At 33.9% G+C, this 22190-nt stretch overlaps 2 protein-coding genes across 2 annotated transcripts in view; one reads left to right on the top strand and one right to left on the bottom strand.

Moving 5' to 3' along the window:
* Positions 1-16775: 16775 nt before the first annotated feature.
* On the bottom strand, positions 16776-18633 carry LOC118199909 (rhodanese domain-containing protein CG4456-like). The gene has a single exon (XM_035371779.2). The coding sequence runs from the start codon at positions 18447-18449 to the stop codon at positions 17997-17999; it is 453 nt and encodes a 150-aa protein (XP_035227670.1). The 5' UTR covers positions 18450-18633; the 3' UTR covers positions 16776-17996.
* Positions 18634-18998: 365 nt separating this feature from the next.
* The window catches only part of LOC118199911 (nucleolar protein 11-like), a 42526-nt gene continuing 39334 nt past the window's right edge, over positions 18999-22190 (top strand). The window contains exons 1-2 of the mRNA XM_035371782.2: positions 18999-19245; positions 19412-19525. Of these exons, the coding sequence (XP_035227673.2) occupies positions 19123-19245; positions 19412-19525 (237 nt within the window). The 5' untranslated portion in view covers positions 18999-19122. The remainder of the gene's footprint in view (positions 19246-19411; positions 19526-22190) is intronic.

The following is a 22190-nucleotide window of genomic DNA, read 5'->3' as shown; positions in this document are numbered from 1 at the left end:
AAACACAGCGCTTTTCAGTGCTTGATCATAAATTATGAGACGACAGCTCTCAGTGCGAAAAGAGATGACCGCAGATAAAATATCACCGTTATGTAACATTTGAGCATAAATCAAAATATCTTGGCATGCGAGCGGAAAATTATTTTATAATCAGTATAAACAATGACACAGTTAAAAAATGCATGTGAGACAAAAGGCTGAATAAAAAATGCTTCGTAATTATAACAGGAAGGAAGTTCGGATGGTTAGGAAGTAAACATTTACCTTCCGCTGAACTAGCAAAGTCTGAAGTAATGAAGCAAAAGAACAGTAATATTTTTATATTTTTCAAATAAATTTATGAAATGTAGTCTTTGCTTGCATCCGTAAATGCATTAACTTAGGTAAATAATTTACTAAAAGTAACCCCATGTTAAATCCAAGTGTATTTTTAAGGAGTCAATTTTCCTTAAAATCTTCTCCATAAAGGCATCCTACCCCTTAGGCGGATGGCTCTCGCATGCTTTGCCATAATCCAAAGAATACTTCCATTATTAAGAACAAAATACTCACAAACTACTAACCTTAACAGGGATATCATCCCCGAAGACATTTTGTTTTTGAAGATGTTCTAACATGCCAGTCGGAAATGACTCTTATATTCTCTCAAATCCTCATAAAATTTTATAAAATTTCTTTTCTTTAGGCAGTAAATGTGTAGATTCATTTGGCTTTGTAGAGTCATTAGGTTAATTGGAAGCAGAAAAGATGAAAAATATGCAACCGCCTTCGCTGGGAATCGAACCACGGACCTCTGGAATAGCGTGCTACCGTTACACCACGAAGGCACGCTAGGGAAGTGGGAGAAATATCTTATATACTCCCCTTTATAAAGGGCAACAAGGGTTTTAGGGGACCTAGTCGCCAAATCCTGGGTGCGGAGAATCATCATCCACAACCCTTTTAGTTCGGGCGCCACTTGTAGAGTCATTAGGTTAATTGGAAGCAGAAAAGATGAAAAATATGCAACCGCCTTCGGTGGGAATGGAACCACGGACTTCTCAAGTCCTGTAATTGTTGTGTCGAGAATACCAACTAACTTGTCAATCGAAATTTTTTCGTTTTCAATAACGTTCTCTGTTACTTTCTTCACTATCGGAAGCGCGCATGGGTAATCGCTTTACTGGCTTTATGCGCATGCGTAGCGGACGCGCGCATCAAACACGCATGCGTAGGTTTGTGACTTTGAGGTCCGGATTATAGATCATTCCTGATAATGGACATCAGCATTATGGACTTTGTACTGTAATGCTTTTTTCCTTTTATGAAAACATTTGCTATCTTTATCTACAATTTGGTGTTAATCAAATCTTTATTTCTCCATTTTTGTTGATTTTACAATCACGGGCGTTGTTGTTACTTTTGCTGACTTGTCTGACAGCAACATCAGCCCATGCCCACGAAATTCTTCGTGGCAAGGAGCATAAGATATGCCTGTCGTTGGCAACAGCCTTGAACACCTTACAGGTGACAGTGCGATTTAGCTGAGTTCCGCCCCCAATTTTTATGGAGAGCGCCCCAGGGGCCGGGTCCAAGGATTTCCCATCCCTCTACCCTTCGACCAAACCGCACGAGAGGACTTTCGGCTCGCCGCAAGTGCCGCCGTGACGCACCGGCACTGTACATTTCCAAACATCCATGCCTTCTCCGAGATTCTGCACGACAGTCAACGAAGCTAACCGCTATACCGGCACAATCGCGGGCATAACTTCTGGAATTCTTCAATAGATATCTTCATTTCTTAAAGCACGTTGAATCAGGGTGTCCCTACAAAAACTTACATGCCCAATATGCTTTACTTTCGGAAAACTGAAAATATAACAGGTAAATATTCCAATTTAAGAATGAAAAATAATGTCTGGCTTATGTCTTCCAAGACTTATTCTGCAGCACCGCCATCTCTTGATGAAATTCGTAATTACTTTTCCATATATCTGCCTATCGAGATGGCTAATGATATATGCAGCTTCAAGTTGTTTTGTTGCTTCTTTTTAAGTATAACTTTTTGGGGCAGACTTGTAATAACACTCACGTGCAATATCGATATTTTTAACAGGCTGGATCGAGAGTTTGGTGATTTAATGCTTGCTGCCGAGTCTATGTCCTCAGATTTCTTTATCACTCTAAGAACAGTTGCTTCTTTAGATGCATTTTCATCTCGAAAGACAGCACGAAGCTTCGAGAACAATTTGTGCGTAATACCATTCTTTTAATGAGTTTTCACAATCAAATTTCGCAGTGCTTTTGTGTAGATCTCTATGTGGACTAAGTTACAGCGAAGATGCGATAGTGATAAAATCCATTATTGCCAGGTCAAATCAAACTCGATGTTCTTGAATCGGAGTATTTACCTGTTGTGTAAGTATGTAAGAAAATTTTCTAAACATAAAGCACTTTTTAGGGTATATTAATCCCGGTTCCTTTGTTGGAACACCGTATATAAACTGTTTGTTAAGTTTTTAAATTTAATATTTTTAAACCTAGTGTCGTCCCACTACCCAAATAATAGTCAGGCTAAAAAAACTTCACAGCGTGGACTAAACTCTACGAGACAAAGGTTGGAAAAGGACGGCATAACATATACTGTTTCATTTCCAATCGATATTTTAATTCTGTTAGTAGTCTTCCAATATACAGGCCCGGTGGCGCAGTGGCTAGCGCAGCAGCATCGCAGGTCCGGGGTTCGATTCCCGGGCTGGTCAAGATCGACTCAGCCTTTCATCAATTGATTTCCATCACTTGGATCGATAAAATGAGTACCAAGTTCGCTATGGACTAAACACTGGAGGGTCCTGCGACAAGCTGACCACTTGTTCAGGGCATGCTTACGCCCCCCGGGGCCCACGGTCAAGAAAGCAGATTTTCGGGCACAGCAGGCCTTGGCCCATAAGGCTGCTTTGAGACGGCGGCGTAAAGGGCATAGGGGCATAGTAATAAGGGCATAAAATACGGAAGTTCCGTTCACACCTGCGAGAACGGAGTGTAAGCCGTGGCCAACGAAAGAAGCTAAATTTGTGTATGTCTGGATGTGTCTACAACTTTCCCGCGCTGTTCTCCTGCTTGATTGATTTCCCGCGTTCGCTCTGCTCGTTTTGTGACAGCGAAATTCTCTTCAGAACGCCGCTTCGTTTTAGCTTCGCTCTGATTGGTCGATGGTTATCCCAAACTCGGCGTAAAGGTGAAAACTTTGAACCCTATGCCACGAGCCCTAAACCAGATTTTGTGACGTAGCACAAACTGGTTGCCTTGGCAACGGAGCTCGGCTTTAACCACTTATGCCCTTTACGCCCCCGTCCGAACGCAGCTTTAGGGCTGTTACGCCACTGAGTTTTTTTAGTTTAGTGTTTGAATATATATTTAAATGATCACTTAAGATTTGTTATGGAGATAAGTGTTTTTATCATATATAATTCAAAATTGATTAAATTATAATGTTGAAAAACTGCCTAACTTATTTCTAGAATAAACGTTTGTCTAAAAATTCATTTGACGTTTAGGGGGGGGGTGGAGATTCTGTGAAAAATGATCAAATAAAATACGCGTCTGGTAGATCTAGCACCAGTTCTGCAGTTAAAGTTTTCACTAATTATATTTCATCTCGATTTTAAAGAAATTATATACTTCAGGGGAATAAATATCGAATCGTTTGTGTTTGAATTCAGCCTAAGCTTACAAAAGCCCCGCTCCAGTAGTATTTTTTAGATAAATCATAACTCCCTTCGGAGCCCCAGAGGAGATAATGTCTGACAAACACTCTTTTTTAACAATTGTAAAACAGTAATATTGACACAAGCTGCAGAATTTATGATTTCGGTTTCCCAGCAAAATAAACACAGAACTTTGATCAGTTAGAGAAAAAAAAAATCGCTTGCGGAAATATGATTTTTATCAATAAATAAAAAAATAAATAAAATAAAACAAAGCAAAATATTAGTAGATTGCAAGTGCAAACAAAGGAGAAATTTTATCTGATCTCAAAAAATATTTTTCAAAATGTCTACTTTCCTTTTATCTCCATTATAAGGTTTTGCCGTAATTCCCTTACTTAGTTTCCATTTCTTTAATTTTTAGGATATATTTATTTTAATTTATGTATTTAATATACTTTATAAAATTTTCATTGATTTCTGTACCATTCTCATACCGTATTTACTCGCATATTTATCCCCCTAGTTGTTTTTAGGCAAATGATTTAAATCTTTTGATTTAACATAATAATAAATAGAAAAATCTCCAAGATTTCAGATTTTAAATAATGTCCAAAGGGGCGTTTTTTAACGTTTCTGTGTTACTTTATTTATTAAATATCATGTTCTACGTACTCAAACCGTAAAATTCAGTTCAACAGCAATATCCCAAAATAAATTTTTAATGAGCATATCTTAAGAATTTCCGATACAGAGTCTCGCGCGCTGGAGATAAAAATGACTTCCCCCCCCCGGTACAGTGTTGCCATTGCTCGCTTTGAAATCGTTTAACTTGTTAATCTAAAATTTGTTAGAATTTTACAATATATGAAATCGATAATAAAACAAATTTCAAATTCAAATTAGGGCTTCCACATGCTCATATTCATTCTATGGAAGATTACGTTATTCAAATTTTGATGGGTCTAGGTACCGTTGTTTTATCACACTGCGAGAAACATACATACATTTATGCAGATTCTTCATTATTTCATTTCTTTAAATATAATACAGGGCCATAATATTCGGTGGTAACAATTTGAAAAGTGAAACAACGCTTATCGTAAATCGATGCAAAATGCCAAAACGAAATTAATAGTTCTTCTGAGCAAAATTGCCCTTTTGGACTAACAATGTAAAAATGTACCCACAAAAAGAAATTCATTTTATGTAAGTAAAAATGTCCTTTGAAATACATAGGGTAATAAAATAAGTGTGTCTTTAAATGTGAAGTTTAATGTTAATTTTAATTATCATTTTAATTATCATATTTTCTTCTCCCTTAACATTTTAGAGCTAGTTTCTGAAAATTTAAAAAATATTCGCATGATTTCCGTTGTTTCAGAAAACGAGCTCCCCTAAATTTTTAAATGGATTCATCCACGTAGTCATTCTTTTCATCTAACTAACAAAGAAAAATCCTTGCAAACTACTTACGAAGGTTAGGCCGAAACTTCTCACTGCTTAATTTTACGCCACTCTACTCCAACAACCGATTCATCATAGTGACGAAAACACGAAAATTCAATCTACCATTTTGCCCAGTTGGCAGTGGTGTAGCGAAGGGGGGACAAGGGGGTGTATGATGCCCCGGGCGCCGCTCGCAGAGGGGCGCCAAATGGTCTCCAAACAAGATTTTCCAGAAAATTCCAGTTTTTATTTTGATCGATTTCTGGAAAATATATTTAAAATTAATAATTATTAAACTACAATTAATTAGTAATGTTATATTCTCAGTAAAATATTATATTCTCAGTAGGGCCTACCATCAGCCGAGCGGTAAAGACGCTGAACACTGGTAGTTCGGTCCGAGATTCGAATCCAGCGAACGGGCTGGCTGCATGGGTGTTTTCGTGGTTTTCCCCATGTGTAACGTGTATACTAGCCAGTTTCTCTTAGAAAGTCCTCCACGAAGGCATCCCTCCCTTAAGGCAGATAGCCCTCGTGTGCTTTACCATAATTGAATAACCCCCTATATTCTCAGTAGTATTATATTCTCTTTAGTAATATTATATTCTCATTGTATATAATATTATATTATTATTAATAAATGTATCAACTTATCTATAATACATATAAAACTTTTAATTGTTTAAAATTGTACTTTTTTAAAAACAGTTATATGTAAAATAAATAATACCGTTTACTAATTCTAGATCATCGTATGTCAGCTTTTTTCGCCGACACAGATGCATTTGTAGCGGTTTGCTACATCTTTGACAAATAATTGCCTCTCAAAAATACTGCAAAGTCAATAACGATGCATTAAAACTCCAAGTTGTTTAATAAAACACATTTATTAAACGTAAGCACATCGAAACTAAATATGTGCATCTTTAAATATCACAAAAAGATGCTTTTTCTTCTTATAACTCAGCATAAAAAAATTACTCTTAAAATTAAAAAAGAATAGAACAGACCTAGCAATATCTTACTCTTGCCAGAACCTAACTACTAAAAAATCGCGCAATTACCAACACGTCTAAAAATGAAGTTCAGCACGCATTATTCAAAGATAAAAACAAAATATAAACAAAAAAAAAAATCTGAAATGTTTCAGATTTTAAACTACGTCCAAAGGAGCGTTTTTTTAACGTTTTGAGTGTTACTTTTATTTATTAAATATCATGTTCTTTGCACTTAAACCATAAAATTCAGTTCAAGAGCAATATCGCAAAAGAATGTTAAATTAAGCATATCTTTAGAATTTCCGATATACACAGTCTCGCGAGCTGGAGATAAAAGTATTTTTTTTTTTTCTATATAACGTTGCCATTTCTCGCTTTTAAAGCATTGAGTTTGTAAATCAAAAATTCGTTAAAGTTTTACAAAATATAAAATCTATAATAAAACAAATTCCAAATTTGGGATTTCAGATGCCCATATTCGCAGTAGGATTTCGTCATTCAAAATTCGATGGCTCTATGTACCATTGTTTTATCACAATGCGAGAAATAGACAATCATTTATGCAGATTTTTCATTATTTAATTTCTTCAAATATAATGCAGGACTCTAACATTTTGTGGCAACAGTTTGAAAAGTGAACCGACGTTTATGAGTCCGACGCAAAATCGCAAAACGAAAACAATAGTCCTTCAGGGACAAAGCCCCTTTGGACTAATAATAACTTACGTTGGTAAATATTTGAAAGATACAATTTTTCACATACTCCCACTTAAGTTAACTAAAGTACAGAAAGAAAGTTATAAATATAGTTGCTAATATTAAAAAGTTAAAAAAAAAACTTATTCAGTACAAAGTGACGGCTTTATGGGTGCTTTAATTACTCGGCCACTGCTAGTTGTCACAGGGTTCTCTACTTTTGTTTTAGCTCGATCAGAATAGTCCTCATTTAATACTTTGCTAGCAGTTTCTTGTTACTCCTTTTCTCTTTTATTTTTTACTTCATTTTGTATTATTTCTGGTGTGGTTTCTAGTGCAGAAAGTTCTAAAGGATATAATTTTTGGGCAGCTCGGACAAGTTCTCCACTGTGAGTCCTTACAGTAGCACGACGAACAATACCATCAACTCCTGATATAGTACTTTAACTATTCGACCAAGTGGCCAAAGTTGTCTCCTTTTATCGTCATCTCCAATTAAAACTACGTCTTCTTCTTTTAGAGGGCTGAAATTTTTATGCCTTTGTTTTGTACATAATGCTCCCAAATATTCTTGACGAAGTCTTTTTCTAAATGCTTCCCGTACTGTTCGAACATATTGTAACCTTCGCCGTAAATTATTTGAATTTGGATTCATTTTAAGGTCTGGTATGGTACTACTTTTGATTTCCTTGAGAAATTTTGCTGGTGTAAGAATAGTAATAGTTCCCGTACTGTTCCGACATATTGTAACCTTCGCCATAAATTTCATTTTGGCCGTAAATTTCATTTTGGAATTTGGATTCATTTTAAGGTCTAGTATGGTACTACTTTTGATTTCCTTGAGAAATTTTGCTGGTGTAAGAGGAGTAAGACTTGGATCAGATGATACTGCAGTTAAAGGCCTTTCATTTAAAATAGCCTCACAATAGCATAAAGCTGTAATCATTTCTTCGTAGCTTAAACTGGCTCTTCCTGGAGTTTTCTTTAAAATATTTTTCATCATTCCTACAAGTTTCTCCCACCAGCCTCCCTACCAAGGAGCATTAGGTGGTATAAACTTCCAAGTTATGTGTTCTTCTTTTGCTTCAAGGAAAATTTTCTCAAAACCAATTAACGAAAAAGCACCGGCAGCTCCTTTGAAATTAGTTCCATTATCACTGTGTACGACTGAAGGTTTCCCTCTGCGAGCAGCAAAACGATGAAAAGCTAGTAGAAATGTCTCCGTTGACATGGATGTCACTAATTCGAGGTGGACGGCACGATACAGCGCACAGGTGAAAAGAGCAATCCAAGCTTTTGAGTTATCTCTTAGAATCACTGGGCCAGCAAAGTCCACTCCTGTTATCTGAAATGCAGCGGCGTCTTGAACATTATCTGCTGGTGGTGGCGCAGTGAGAGGATTATTACCTTTAGCTGAAAATCGCTTGCAAATAATGCAAGATCTCAATACATGTTTAACGGCTCTCCTTCCGCAGAGAAGCCAGTATTTCTCTATTAAAGAATTTAAAGTGTTTGAGACACCAGCATGCCCATTTCTCCATGATCTTCTAACACCAAACGTTTCACAAGTGGATGTTCTCCTAGTAAAATTGCTGGCGTTTTAAATTCTTCATGATAATCTCTTCTGAGTACAGCTGATTTCAATCGTATAATTCCATTATCAAGGAATGTGTCCAAAGATTGTAATCATTTATCTCTTAACCCACCGAAGGATTCTTGTTGTATTAAATACACTATTGTTTTCTTTGCTTCATCGATATCAGATACACTGAGATTCCCTCTTTTCTTTTCTTGCTTATGTCGACAATGGTAGACAAATCTCCTTATCCAATCCATGATATTTACTGCTTTTTTATAATCCGCAAGATGAGAATTTAGGAAAGTGCTCACTCCAGCAGTCAACATAGAAGATACGATTTTCTTCATTCGCTCTCTGTTTACTTCCACTTCACATGTAATATCGTCAGTGACAGGCCACATTTCATCAGGTAGATAGAGCCACGAAGGATACTCCCACCATTTCAAAGACGCAAAATGTCGTGCAACCTCTGCTAGGAAGATCTATTGGATTCATTGTACTGGGAACATATCTCCAGGTTTCTTTAGATGTCAACTTTAATATCTCTTTTACTCTATTATGGACGAAAACGCCCCACGAATCTTCTCTTCTTATCCAAGCGACCACAGTCGTTGAATCTGTCCAACAGGAAACCTTTTTAACTGGAAGACCTTTTAGTATGCTTGACAAAAGTCGTGCAGCGATAGTAGCACCAAGTAGTTCTAATCGTGCAATGCTAGTTCTTTTTCCACAGGGTAAAATTCTTGATCTAGCCTGTATGAGTTGAATGTACACTGAGTTTTCTTTTTCAACACGAAGAAAGACTGCTGCCGCATATGCAAATTGACTATCACAAAACACATGTAAAGAATGCTTATCATTTACTTTCCCAAATTTGATCGATCTTGGGATTTCAACTTTAGACAGAAAAGGTATATCTTTCATCCATTTTAAAAATTCTTTCTTTGTATCTGCATCTACTTCCTGATCCCAGCTGATGTTTGCTTTCCATAAATGTTGCAAAAGAAGTTTGGGAATTAAGGTTATTGGACAAGCAATCCCCAAAGGATCGAAAATTCTGCAAGCAGCAGCTAGAATAGTTCTTTTCGTTATTTTCTCTGTACACAGATTCTCGAAACTGGATATATTCACTTGGAGGGTATCTCTCATTTTGTTCCATATTAATCCAAGGACATTTGTAGAGGTAAGAGAAAGTCTTGAAGAATCTGTATTTTCCCATCTCCTCAAATCAAACTGTCTTTCTGCCATTACTTCTGAAGCCACTGTTATGAAAGTTTGTGTCGCTGACTGCCATACCGAAGTGCCCCACTACGAATCTCGGAAAAGGCATGGATGTTTGTAAATGTATAATGTCGGTGCGGTAGTGGAGTAGCGAGTATAACTGGTGCCCCTCCCCCCCGAAAAAAACACAGTGATATGATGAAAATCTTGTTTGGAGACCATTTGGAGCCCCTCTGGGAGCGACGCCCGAGGTATCATACACCCCCTTCTGCCTCCCTTTGTTATGCCACTGCGGTGGAGCATGGCGGAACTTTAAATATGCGGCGAGCCGAAAGTCCTCTCGGGTGGTTTGGTGGAAGAAGAGAGGGGTGGGGAAACTCTCGGAGCTGTCCCCGCCCCGGGTTGCTTTCCATCAAAATTCAATTAGATTAGCCTAACCTCCTTGTCAAAATGCGGGGCAGAACTGGCCTAAATCGCAGTGTCACCTGAATGGTGCTCAAGGCTGTTGCCAACGACAGGCGCAACTTGCTACAAAAAAATTTTTGTAGGCTTGGTCTGACTGCGTCAGACAAATGAGCATAAGTAACAACAGAGAACATGCCTGCGTGAAATTTAAAATTAAACAAAAAAAGCTATCTTGGCCTATATGTTTTCATGGGTTTCTCCCCCCCCCTTCCGGGAGTTAAAAAAAAAATCTGCAGCTTCTTTTCAGAAGAGGAACTTGTATCTGATCAGCTTCAAAATAGAGTTATTCAAAATCTGCATCAAACTAAGGTCGCTTTTTTGTTTAATTTTAAAATATGAAATCGAAACCAAGCTGTAGAACCAAGCTTGAAGGCTTAATCTCTTACTTGGCGACATTTTTCTGTCTCTTGACAGTTTTTATAATGTATTTTGACTTTATTTGGTGACTAGTTTAACAAATTTAGGTACTATTCGGTTTCGAGGGCCGTAAAAAATTGAAAAACTATTGATGCCAGTGATGCCAGAAATAATTGCGGCAACTCTAACACAAGAAAGGAAGTACAGTAGTAAATAACTATCTAAGATTGATGTTTTAATTTAGATGAAAGGTTAATTTCATATAATACTTTTTTATTATTATAATTTATATAAAAATAAGGCTAAACATGACTGAATGGAAGCATAGGAGTCAATAACTATTTCAGATCATTATTATAATTTATGTAAAAATTGCTAAACATAGCTGAATGGATGCCTGCATCGTTATTTTACCACCGAGTTATCGCTAAAGCATAATTTTATCTCGTTGGTTGTTCAAACAAAATTTTCTATAATGAATGATGAGTTTTCTTTGAAAAAATTCTCCGTAAAGTGCAGAATTGCCCACTTATTTGTTTGCCGCTTTTTACAAGGGTAAAATCAATTGGATTTTTGTCAATTTTCTTTTACTTTTCAAGTGAAAATAGGTTGTTGTGCACATAGATAAAGTCAAGGGTGTGCGCAGTGCCATTTTTGTGCAATTCTGGGATTTTTTTTTTTTTTTTTTTTTTTAAGTGAAAATAGGTTGATGCGTACATGTATACCGAGTATGTGCAATTCTTAAAAACGCGTCAAGCAGTGGGGTATTCTGCACTTTACCCAAATTCTATTGCAGACTTTTTGTCATGGGCATTTCCCAAATTATTAAATCCATAGGATATCAAAAAAGGATTTAAAATCACAAAAAGGATTTTAAAATTAAAATAGTATTTCAATGGCGTCTTAAGAAATATAAAACTATATAAACTTACGCAATCTGAAATCAGCGAGTACAATAGATTTGGCGCTTTTGCGCATACATTTTCGCTGCAATTTTTTTACGGTCCACAAAACGGAATACAGTCAAAAGTCGTTTAATTCGGACACCCATAATCCGGAATGATCTATAATCCGGACCTCAAAGCTAAAAACTTTCTGCGCATGCGCCGCGTTGGCACATGCGTTTTACGCGTGCGCGTAAGACCTTGATTACTGCGCATATGCGTATGCGCAAGTGCAGAATACGTTTTCGCCTGCGCGTTTAATGTATAACGGACGATGTAAGCTAAAATTATCTAATTATCTATTTCAGTTAATGTTAATGATTGCGTTGTTCCTTAATCTTCGAATTGGATCCCGCTTATTATTTTTTGCAGACTGTAAGAGCAATTTTATAAAAGTAAACTTGAACTTTCGATTATGTAAAATAGAATTTCCGATGCTGGAACTCCCAAAGGATCTACAAAACGAAAGTACGTTTCGATGTCCAACAAACAAAAAGTGGAATTGCTGCAAAAAATGGATAAAGACATGAAGAATGTGACAGAGAGGTTAGTGAAAACGAAAAAATTTCGATTGACAAGTTAGTCGGTATTCTCGGCACAGCAATTAACGGGACTTGAACAGCGGAACTTTGTAACTGAACAAGAAATTATGTCTGTTTATAGAATTAAAGAGAAAGTATTATCTCATAAAACGAAGCAGCTTAAACAACTTACATTGAAAGAAATGTTTAATAAAGTAAACAAATAAATATTAAGCTTTTTTTTTTGTAAATTTTGATCATAATTGTTTTTTATTTCATAAATTACGGTTTCATATTTTTAATTTTAGAATTTCTGCATGCCATCTTACGAGATTTAAACTGATGATCTATAATCCGGAAAAATCGATAATCCGGAATCGCCGAAGTCCCGACGAGTCCGGATTAACGACTTTTGACTGTAGTACCCAAATGGATTCTATGATGTTTTGATAATATTAACTAAATTGCTGATCACAATAAATAATGTATTTTAAAAACTTTCGTACACAAATGAGCGGGATTTCCGCAATTCAATAACAACATCCGAAAGACAACACACATCGCGATCACATAAAGTGGCGTCTACTGTATATATATTAACAGGTACTGAAGATTAGGAGCTAATAGAAGAAAGAAAATGGTTCATTGAGTGTGAAGAATATTGGTAAGCTGCCGAAGTTTTTCACTAAAATCTTTCAGGAAGATCTTCAGGGAGATTTTCTGACCAAAAACTTCCACTTGTACTTTTGTGTAACTAAAATAAATTATTATTTCAATTTGCTCAACATCTAAACTACGAATTTACGAAGATGTTTTACATTCTGTAGTAATGCCATTCATTAAATTAAATAAACTTTCAGCAACGAGTGCATGGAAGCAAATTAAAACAGATTTAGTCAGGTTGGTCCAGAGTCATAGCTAGGATTTTCAGCGCCCGGGGACAGTTGAAGATTCCGCGCCCCCTCCTGTTTACTAAGAATAGAAAATAGTTAATTCAAAAATTCGTAACACCAGTTTGGCTTTCCCTGGATGCTGCGCCCAGGAACAGACCTTGCCCCCCTCTAGATATGCCCCTGGGTTGGTCAATACTGGCTATTTCTGATTTTCATCTTCTTTTAGATTGAAAACTTTTGCTCCCATCTGACTTCACTCAATGCGCTAAGTTTAAATTTGCTACCGCTGAACTATATAGTTTTCCTAAAAAAAAAAAAAAAAAAATGTGATAAAGATAATGAGTCCACATTACACAAATCTGGAAATTCTGACTTTAAGAAGATTAAAAATCTGAAATAGTCCGAAAAATATTGTCTCTGGCAATACATACTTGTTGATCTAATAGCACGATAACTTAAAAATTTTTTATATTTTATTAACTTATCACAATAGTTTTGTATTTTGAAGATATAGATATTTGAATGAAAATGGCAGAAAATCAAATCTGAATGATTTTATATTAATTAACAAGTTATCTTATCATTTAACTCATTCATTCCTTATTTCATAATTTTGCCAACACTCTCACAAGCATTCAGATTATTTAATACGAGTATATTTTAAAATATAGAGTTCTAAAGTTCAATAGAGAGCTCCAAGCAGCTGTACTGATTGTCACGCTGTTACTTTTCTTTTCAACCGGATTACTTAGTTCAACTTTAGCTTTGCTATTCATAATCTAAAGTTTGAGGAGCTGAGCTAAATCTTAGAAGTGTGCTTGTTAATTTAACATTTTAATTTTATTTGAAATTTTGTATTTGAATTCTTGCATGGTATGATGATTTAATTTTTTGATATTGCACAGGTTTAACCATCAGGCTGATGATTAAGGTGTAACCAATCCTTTAACATAAACTGTTGGACTAACTGTGACAACAAGGCTGCCCTCTGGTGAGTAGCCAGAGAAATACTTCAGTAAAAGCCAAGTGTCCCACTTGATAGGTTGTACCAGACTCTTGCTCTGTAATTTTTCTTAAAGTTAAATGTAATATCCGTGTGTAACTTAAACCTGTTAATAAATACTTGTTATGCTATACAGGACTCTTCTATGACCCTATCTAAAACAACCTCCATACAAAGGTTTATTTTAAAACCTTATTATGAGCTGACATTATTTTAATTAGAAGTAAGGACAAGACAATAAGTCATCTGGGTGTCTTCATGGTTCCATGAATTATGATTTAATGTAGTGTGCATCTGCACATATTTACAGATTCTACAGATGCAATAGATTCATGTATATCAAATATATATATAGTGCATATTGTTATAGGAAAAGTTGGTGAGTGGCAGTCATTTATTTGATATATATATATTTCAGTGAATCAGTTCTAAAATGTTGTTAGAACAACCTAACTCTTTGGTGATATTGATCTATTTACTAGTAACTTCTAAAAAAAATTCTCAGATTAAAAATTGACTCTGAGATAGTTCATGCAAGTTCGAGTCACGTAAAAAACTAAATAAACATGCAGAAAACTGCATGACTAATGATTATGAAAACTGTATGTGACTATGCATATTTTACCTTGCAGCAAAATTATGCTAAAAAATTATGTTTATAGAACTCTAGTAAATCGCTTTTGTTACTTCATTATTCTTTTCAAGTATTAAACACACTAAATATCAACCTTACATCATATCTTGCAGCAATTTGTATTTGATATCTCAATCTGCTACATTTAAATTGATGAAACTTCATATCTCAGATTAACCAGTAAGTTTCCAAAATGAAATGTTTTAATCATTTATTTTTTTTATCAGAAATAAGCAGACAATTTTATTAAAATAGCAAATTGTTATTGCATAAAATCATATCAAATAGAAGCTTCTTACTGCAATATTGTATAGTTATAAATATATAATATTTCATATAAGTCATATCTATATTAATTGTAACCAAATTTTAACATATAGCTTTTGAAATACCAACAAAAGCTCCTCTCAGAATTATATACACATTTATAAACATTACTCTCATAAATAAAAAATTCATCAAAGAAATGTTCATGTACTTGTGACATGTTGAAATAGCAGTTTTAATTACTGTATCGGTGTAACTAATGCAGTTAACATATTCTGCATAACTAGAACGGTCAAGTCTTATACACTCATATTTCAAGTAATAATCAATTATTCATACAAATGGCCTACGAGTGGCCTTATGGATACGTCAGATGAATTCTAGCAATTTATACAGTATTTAAATCTAGGGTAGTTTTCCGTTTCGCCGGCACAAATCTGGCCAAGCAGACTTTATTGGCAACACAAGACAGTATACACATAAAAAATGTTAACAGCTGTTAGTTCTAAGAATTTTTTATTTTGAAGGCATAACCATTTTAATATCATTTAAAATTATCTCCTGAGATAAAACGGCAGTTTTCCGTTTTGCTGGCACGAATAGCCTTAGGGCATAAAATTGAGCTATCTGGTAAAAATTCTATGTAATTTTATGGCAGTATTGAAAGAAACAATCAATCTCATAAGAAATGGCTACAACTTGTTTTGAAAATGATAACCAATAATTTTACTGAAAATGATGAAGGTATTAAGGTAAACATAATATTCTTCAGATAAAATGAAGCCATTATGTAAAACATGATATTTAATAAAGATTAATATACAGTATGTTTCTAATTATAATTACCTTGCAAGTTTCATAACAGTAACAGTTTTTAATATGAAAACTGAAATAATATCTCACTAATTGAAAAAAAGTAAGACAGATTTTTGCTTTATTACAAAATGTTACTATTAGGAATGTATTAGTTTATAATCAGAAATCTATAAAAGTGTATGTGAACATATTATCACATTGAGATGTAGATAATAATAGACACACAAAATAAATCATATTCAGAATAATAACATATTTTGAAACAAATTTATAATTTCACTTGTGACACAATTACTGATTAACTCATACACTATTATGTTTACAAGTATCTAGAATTAAATACTATATATCAGGTCAGTAAGAATGTCAATAAGTCTGACTTGGTTTCAAATCCTGGTGAATCCTTGACCTTTCCCAAGTGTAATTTAAAAACATGACAGCTTTCTTTATAAAGACTTCCAGGAAAGCTTTCCTCCCCTTATACAATGCCCTTTACTTTGTCACAGTTAATTCAACAAACGTTACATGCAACATATAAATAACAAATCTGAATTTCATAAAGTAATTCCAAGATGTAGCATTGCTGGCTGCCATACTGCCATGCTCAAATCTTGGATCTTATAAGGACATGGTGTTTGCTTGCAATGAGGATACTCAGGTCATGAGGTTTATTTGTCTTTAGGCCATTTTGGATGACTGCAAAAAAATTGCAAGTATGCAGCCATTTGTAACAACGATGACTTTGCTTCTTATATAGTTAAATGGTTCCCTTGAATTTTCCATAACTCCTAGCAGCATTGCTTTTTAATAACCTATTGTTAACCTCTAACAAACAAAATTTTGAACTGGTATACTTCTTAGACAAATAAAAGAAAAATTAATAGGCACTATGTATTAGTGAAAGATAATAAATATTCAACTATTGCACATTTAAGAACTTTTAATTTATGTGATATAAAAATAAATAACTTTTTCAATGCATACAATATTAAGCAGAGCTAATTTCCTTTGATTGCTCTGCTTCTTCCTCCCTTCTAAAAAAAAAAAAAAAAAAAGAAGGAACTTAAGCTCAGGAACATTTATTATTTATAATTAAAGAACATGCTTCAATTTTTATTAAACTATTTTATGAAATATATATCCACACATTTTCTTTTAGTCATTGTAGATCTCTAAACCCACAAAGCTATGAATTTTGTAGAACATATCAAACGACATTTAAGTGCAAGTTATTTCACAAGATCACTTTTATACAGAATATCATTTTATTATTTTATTACACATTAAAAAATATTTACATATACATGTAATACATTTTCAAACATAATATCAAAAAATTCATTGCTATATTTTATAGTGCCAACATTATATCATAATATTTTCAACTACTCTTTGTTTCTCCACTGTTGCCTTCATTCCACATACAGTACTTTATCAGAAATTTTAAGCACAAAAGTAATAAAGTGTACAAGAGTTTTTATCGCATAAATGAATGAAAAATCATACTTGGTCAACAAATTTCCCAAATTTTTCTCCTAGTAAAATAAAACATTTCATTCAATTAAATTCATTTCCAAATTTAAAAAAAAAAAAAAAACTGCAGTAATTCCTCAACTTGAAAATATATAAGCAAAAATATAATAGCTATAGAAATCCCAATGTCATTTAAATGCCTAAAAATAAAGCACATTCTTGTTAGATAACATATTTAAAAAAGGATTTTTTCCTCCTATTGTAGGAGACGAAATTTATGATATATATAATAAAGGTTTTAAAAATGTGAATTTTATGCAGCAAAACAATAGCGTTTTAATCAAAATATATTTCATTGTCTGCATTACTTTAAATATGCAATACGAAATAACAGCAAAACTGCACATCGTATACAAAACATAATCTTAGGTTAAAAGTTAATGCATTTTAATACTTCACTGAAATGAACATGCATTTATATTCAAAATACAACAGCATTAATAAAAAAATTCATAACTATATGTGACTCTAAAAAACTTTTTTTAATACACTGTGTAATGATACAGTTTAAACAAGTAGTATTCTGAACAATGTATTATCTTCAGTATAGTTGCTACTGTACTTAAAAGCAACTAACTCATCGAGTGTTTTGTAAAATGTTGAACAATTTTTCTTGTTTCTTCATACTCTTTGGGAAAGCTTTGATTCTTTTTAGTCTACAAAATTCTGTTTCTTAACATATGCTTCTATTTTTATTCAAATTACTGAGTTTTTGAATTTCATAATGGCACATTCTAACTCGTTTAAATACAAGAATAAAGCACCTAAACAGTTTAATACAAATAATAATAATAATAAATGTCAATTAACTAAGCTGTTTTATATTCTTGAAAAACATTTTCAAATATAGAGTTGATTATAACTTTGTATCTTCTGTATTACTAACTACCAACCTAACACAATATGATTTAGTAAAATAAATGCAGTATACACATTACTTCTCAACAGGTCCACCATTTTTCACCCAATCTTGGAAACTACCAGTGTATACCAATGCATTTTTATACCCCAATAACTTTAATTTTTCAAATGCAGAAGTTGCTCTTTTTCCAGATCTACAAGACACAACCAGATCTGATGATTCCGGATTCGGTTTACTTACTCCATACTTCGACAGAAATTCAGAAGGTGGAAGTTTAAATGCTTCCTCGACTTGACCTAAAGGTATATTTAGCGACTTCGGAATTCGACCGTCATCTTTTAATTCGGCTGGCTCTCGTACATCTACAAGTGTGATATCACCGTTAAGTAATTTACCCTTTAAATTTTCGAATTTGATATCATTCACGGAGCCTTCACCTGCCATGTGTCTACTTTGAGAAATCAAGGAAAATACTGGCTGAGAACGGAACTGTCCTACCATCCGAGTCAGGAAGTTTAAAGCCATTGATTACATTAGAGTAAACAATCGATCAAAAACAAACAAAACGCTCGGCAGTTATTTTACACAATATAGGGGGGGGGGAAATTATCGTTACATGCCCTTTTGTTTACAAACTACGCCCTTTTGTTTACAAACTTCCACAATCTTATTTTCATAGCTCATTTTGTTGAAGGCCAAGAGATGGCGCTGTACAACTAGGAAGCAAGGCCAACTATATAAGTCAAATATTAGCAGCAGTTTACAGAAATTTTAAATAAAACTGAAAACGACGACTTATTAACAACTGTTTTTTTAATATCTTTGAGTTTGCTTTTTCGTATTTCCATCTTTCTGGATCTATTTCAATATCTTTAAAATTATACAATTTAATTATTTTACTTTCCTAATTCCTAAAATTTTGAAAAGGCCCTTCAGAAAGATTGAAAAACTGTTCTTCAAGTTTTGAAATCTCACTAAATAAGTACGAATCTTTATATTTTAGCTAGTTCCTAAAAAGGACTGTGTTAACCGCCACCAAAATTATTTTCCTGTCATAGTTATAGATGTGGCAATAGCTGTGTATTGTTTATATCTTACACACATGTGAAATTACGCTAGTTCCCCAGATTGAGTTATTTATCTGTAGTTATTGAACATTTTTTTATTCCTTTGTATATATATATATATTAGTAAAATCATGACAAAATTTTACGAAGAACTTGTGTACAGTTTCATACGTATTACAAAGTGCCATTCTCTGCCGATTACATTCGGGAAAGATCATTTATGGGTTAATATTGGACAGAATTCTATTGCTAAAGTAAGCTTCGTATCTCTGTATACATATAACCTACTGTACATAGAATAAAGAGCTCCATGTTACATTAAATATATTAGGTATATTTATGTAATTGCCAAAAATATGATGTTCAATCACTTTTTAAGGATAGACGTTATTTGCTAATTTAAATCCTCTTGTGCTGTAGGTGAAGGATGGCAAGCTTATTCATTCTTGGACACTGAGACAACCGCATGTATTTACATGCCCAGTTATTTTTAATCATGCTGAGGAAACGCTAAGTTGTATTATTGATAACAACGTAAGTATAAACATTTTTTCAGTTCATTTTGGGGGCTCCACCTGTGGCCAAGCTGTTTTATGTTGGTAACTGTTGAATGTTTGGTAATCGTAAAGATTTAAAACCCAGGCGAATAGCTAGCTGCATACCTGTTTTTTTTTTTTTTTTTTGTTTTTTTTTTTTGTGTGTGTGTGTGTGTGTGTGTGTGTTTGGGGGGGGGTAGAGTAGACTTTAAGGACCAAAGAAATGCTCTACACATCTGATGAAAGTGGAAATCAAGTCAAGTGTACAATTGATAAATATTGGTCTAAAGTTTTTAATTTAAAAGATGATTTCACAAATGATTATAAGTATCCTACATTGGCTAAATTGGTCAAAGCCTGCCTTAGCTGCTTCCATGGCCCATTAGTGGAAAGTGCATTCAACTTAATGGATACACTTGTCACTGACTATAGAACGTCTCTTAAGATTGATTCCCTAGATGCAGTGCAGACTATTAAATATGATTTAATGGCTTCTAAAGAAACCTCATGTGAAAAATATGGCTCAAAAAATCCAATGACTGATCCAATTCACAAAGATCTCTTACTGAATATGAACAGAAGTTGGAAAACATATCAAGAGGACTTAAAAACATGTATTTCAGATGAGTCACCTATAAAAGTCTGAAAAACCTTCTACATTAGCAGAAAAGCAAACTGCTTCTACCTCTGCATGTGCAGTTCTCGAGGAAATTTCTTCAACTGTAAATGAGGAAAATAAAAGTCAAACTTCCTGCAATTATGAAGTTCACCACAAAAGAAAGACAAGCCCACAAACATCAGAAAATAAAAAAAAAAAGCAGCATAAATTACATAATTTTTTTTTAAGAATTAATTCAGATAATTTAAAATATTTACATAAGATGTAGTAGTTTATATGTTTGAAAATTTATGGTTATTAATTTTGCAAAAAAAGTAATTTATTGAACTTTTATAATTAGGTCATTCAATACTTCATAATTGTAATTTTTCATTTCTCTCCCCCCCCCCTTTCTTGAAGCTCCAAAATGTCGGTAGTAAGTCCGTAAAAGTTTCAGGGGATTTTTTGGGGTCCCACAAACACCCCTGATAACATGTTTTTCCTTTTTTATGTTAATTTATTGTTTGGTTTAAAATGTATTTTTACTGAGATTATGTAATTTTTTTTTTTTTTTTTTTTTTTTTTTTGCCTATATTGTAGAATTTGGTGCTCCTTTGACTTTTTAAGTGAAAATATATCAATGTGTACATGGACAAAGTAAAGGGAGTGCACAATGCAAGTTTGTACAATTCTGGGATTTTTTTTTTTTTTTTTTTTTAAGTAAAAATTAGTCGAAGTGTACATGGATAAAGAGTGTGCAATGCCATTTTTGTGCAATTTGAGGATTTTTTTTTTAAGTAAAAATAGGTCGACATGTACATAGATAAAATCAAAGGAGTGCACAATGCCATTTTTGTGCAATTCAGGGATTTTTTTTTTTTAAGTGAAAATAAGTCGATGTGTACATGGATACTGAGTTTTTGTCTTGTTATTTTGGCTTTGTGTAGCGGTGATTTTTGGCGCAAAAATCGCCGCTTCGCAAGCCAAAATAACGAGTCAAAGAATTGCACAAAATCAGTATCCATGTACCACCCCAAATTGCCAAGTTTTGCCAAGGGGTACTCTAAACGATACTTTTACCAAACCTTCATTTACACAGCAGTCGATGTTTTTTTCCCTTTTGTTCCAAATCATACAGAAATTAAAATTAATCTTACCACATTCAGCCATTTTACCATTTGAATTCTCAGCAATCACGCAACCAATTACGTCATAATAGGGTTTCTATAACATTCAACTACTCAGGTTACCGTAAATGAAACAACTTAGTAATAATCTGAGGGGCACCCTTAAATCTACTCTAACCATGTAATTTTCCCCTTTCTCATTGTATTCAAAGAAAAACTCTCCCAAATTTTAAAATTGAGTCGTCTATATTGTGATTGTTTTTATCTTACTAACAAAGGCAAGACCTTGCAAACTGCCTGTGAAGCTCCTGCCAAACTTTTGCCTTCTAACTGTTGAATGTTATACAGTCAAAAGTCGTTAATCCGAACATCTATAATCTGGACTTCAAAGCTACAAACTTTCTGCGTTGACGCATGCGCATAATATGTTTACGCATGCGTGTTTAATGTATAGTGGACGGTATAAGCTAAACTAAAATTATCTAATTATCTATTTCAGTTAATGTTGCAAATTGCGTTGTTCCTTAATTTTTGAATTAGATCCGGTTTATTATTTTTTGCATACTGTTAGAGCAGTTTTATAAAAGTAAGTTGGAACTTTCGATTATATCAAATAGAATTTCTGATGCTGGAGCTGCCAAAGGATCTACAAAAGGTAAGCATGTTTCGATGTCCATCAAACAAAAAGTGGAATTGCTGAAAAAAAATGGATAAACTCTCCTTTGTTTCTCTAACCATTCCGAAATCTGTTTATCAATTTCACGCTGCCATGCGCGGGGGGAGGGACATCGCGGCATGCAATGAACTGGAAGTTGTCTGTCAGCACTATCCTTATCTTCAGCGGAGATGTTTTTATTTTATTCGGCTTATAAATCCTTACTAAATGTAGTATTTCTTCTCGATGTACTCTGTCTTTGGTATGATTTAAATCAAATTCC

This window comes from Stegodyphus dumicola, chromosome 3, assembly GCF_044657685.1.
Source record: "Stegodyphus dumicola isolate Sdum_Otavi_A_Nest chromosome 3, ASM4465768v1".
NCBI lineage: Eukaryota > Metazoa > Arthropoda > Arachnida > Araneae > Eresidae > Stegodyphus > Stegodyphus dumicola.
The sequence above is the reverse complement of the archived record's forward strand: the minus strand, read 5'-3'. Positions and strand labels throughout refer to the sequence as shown.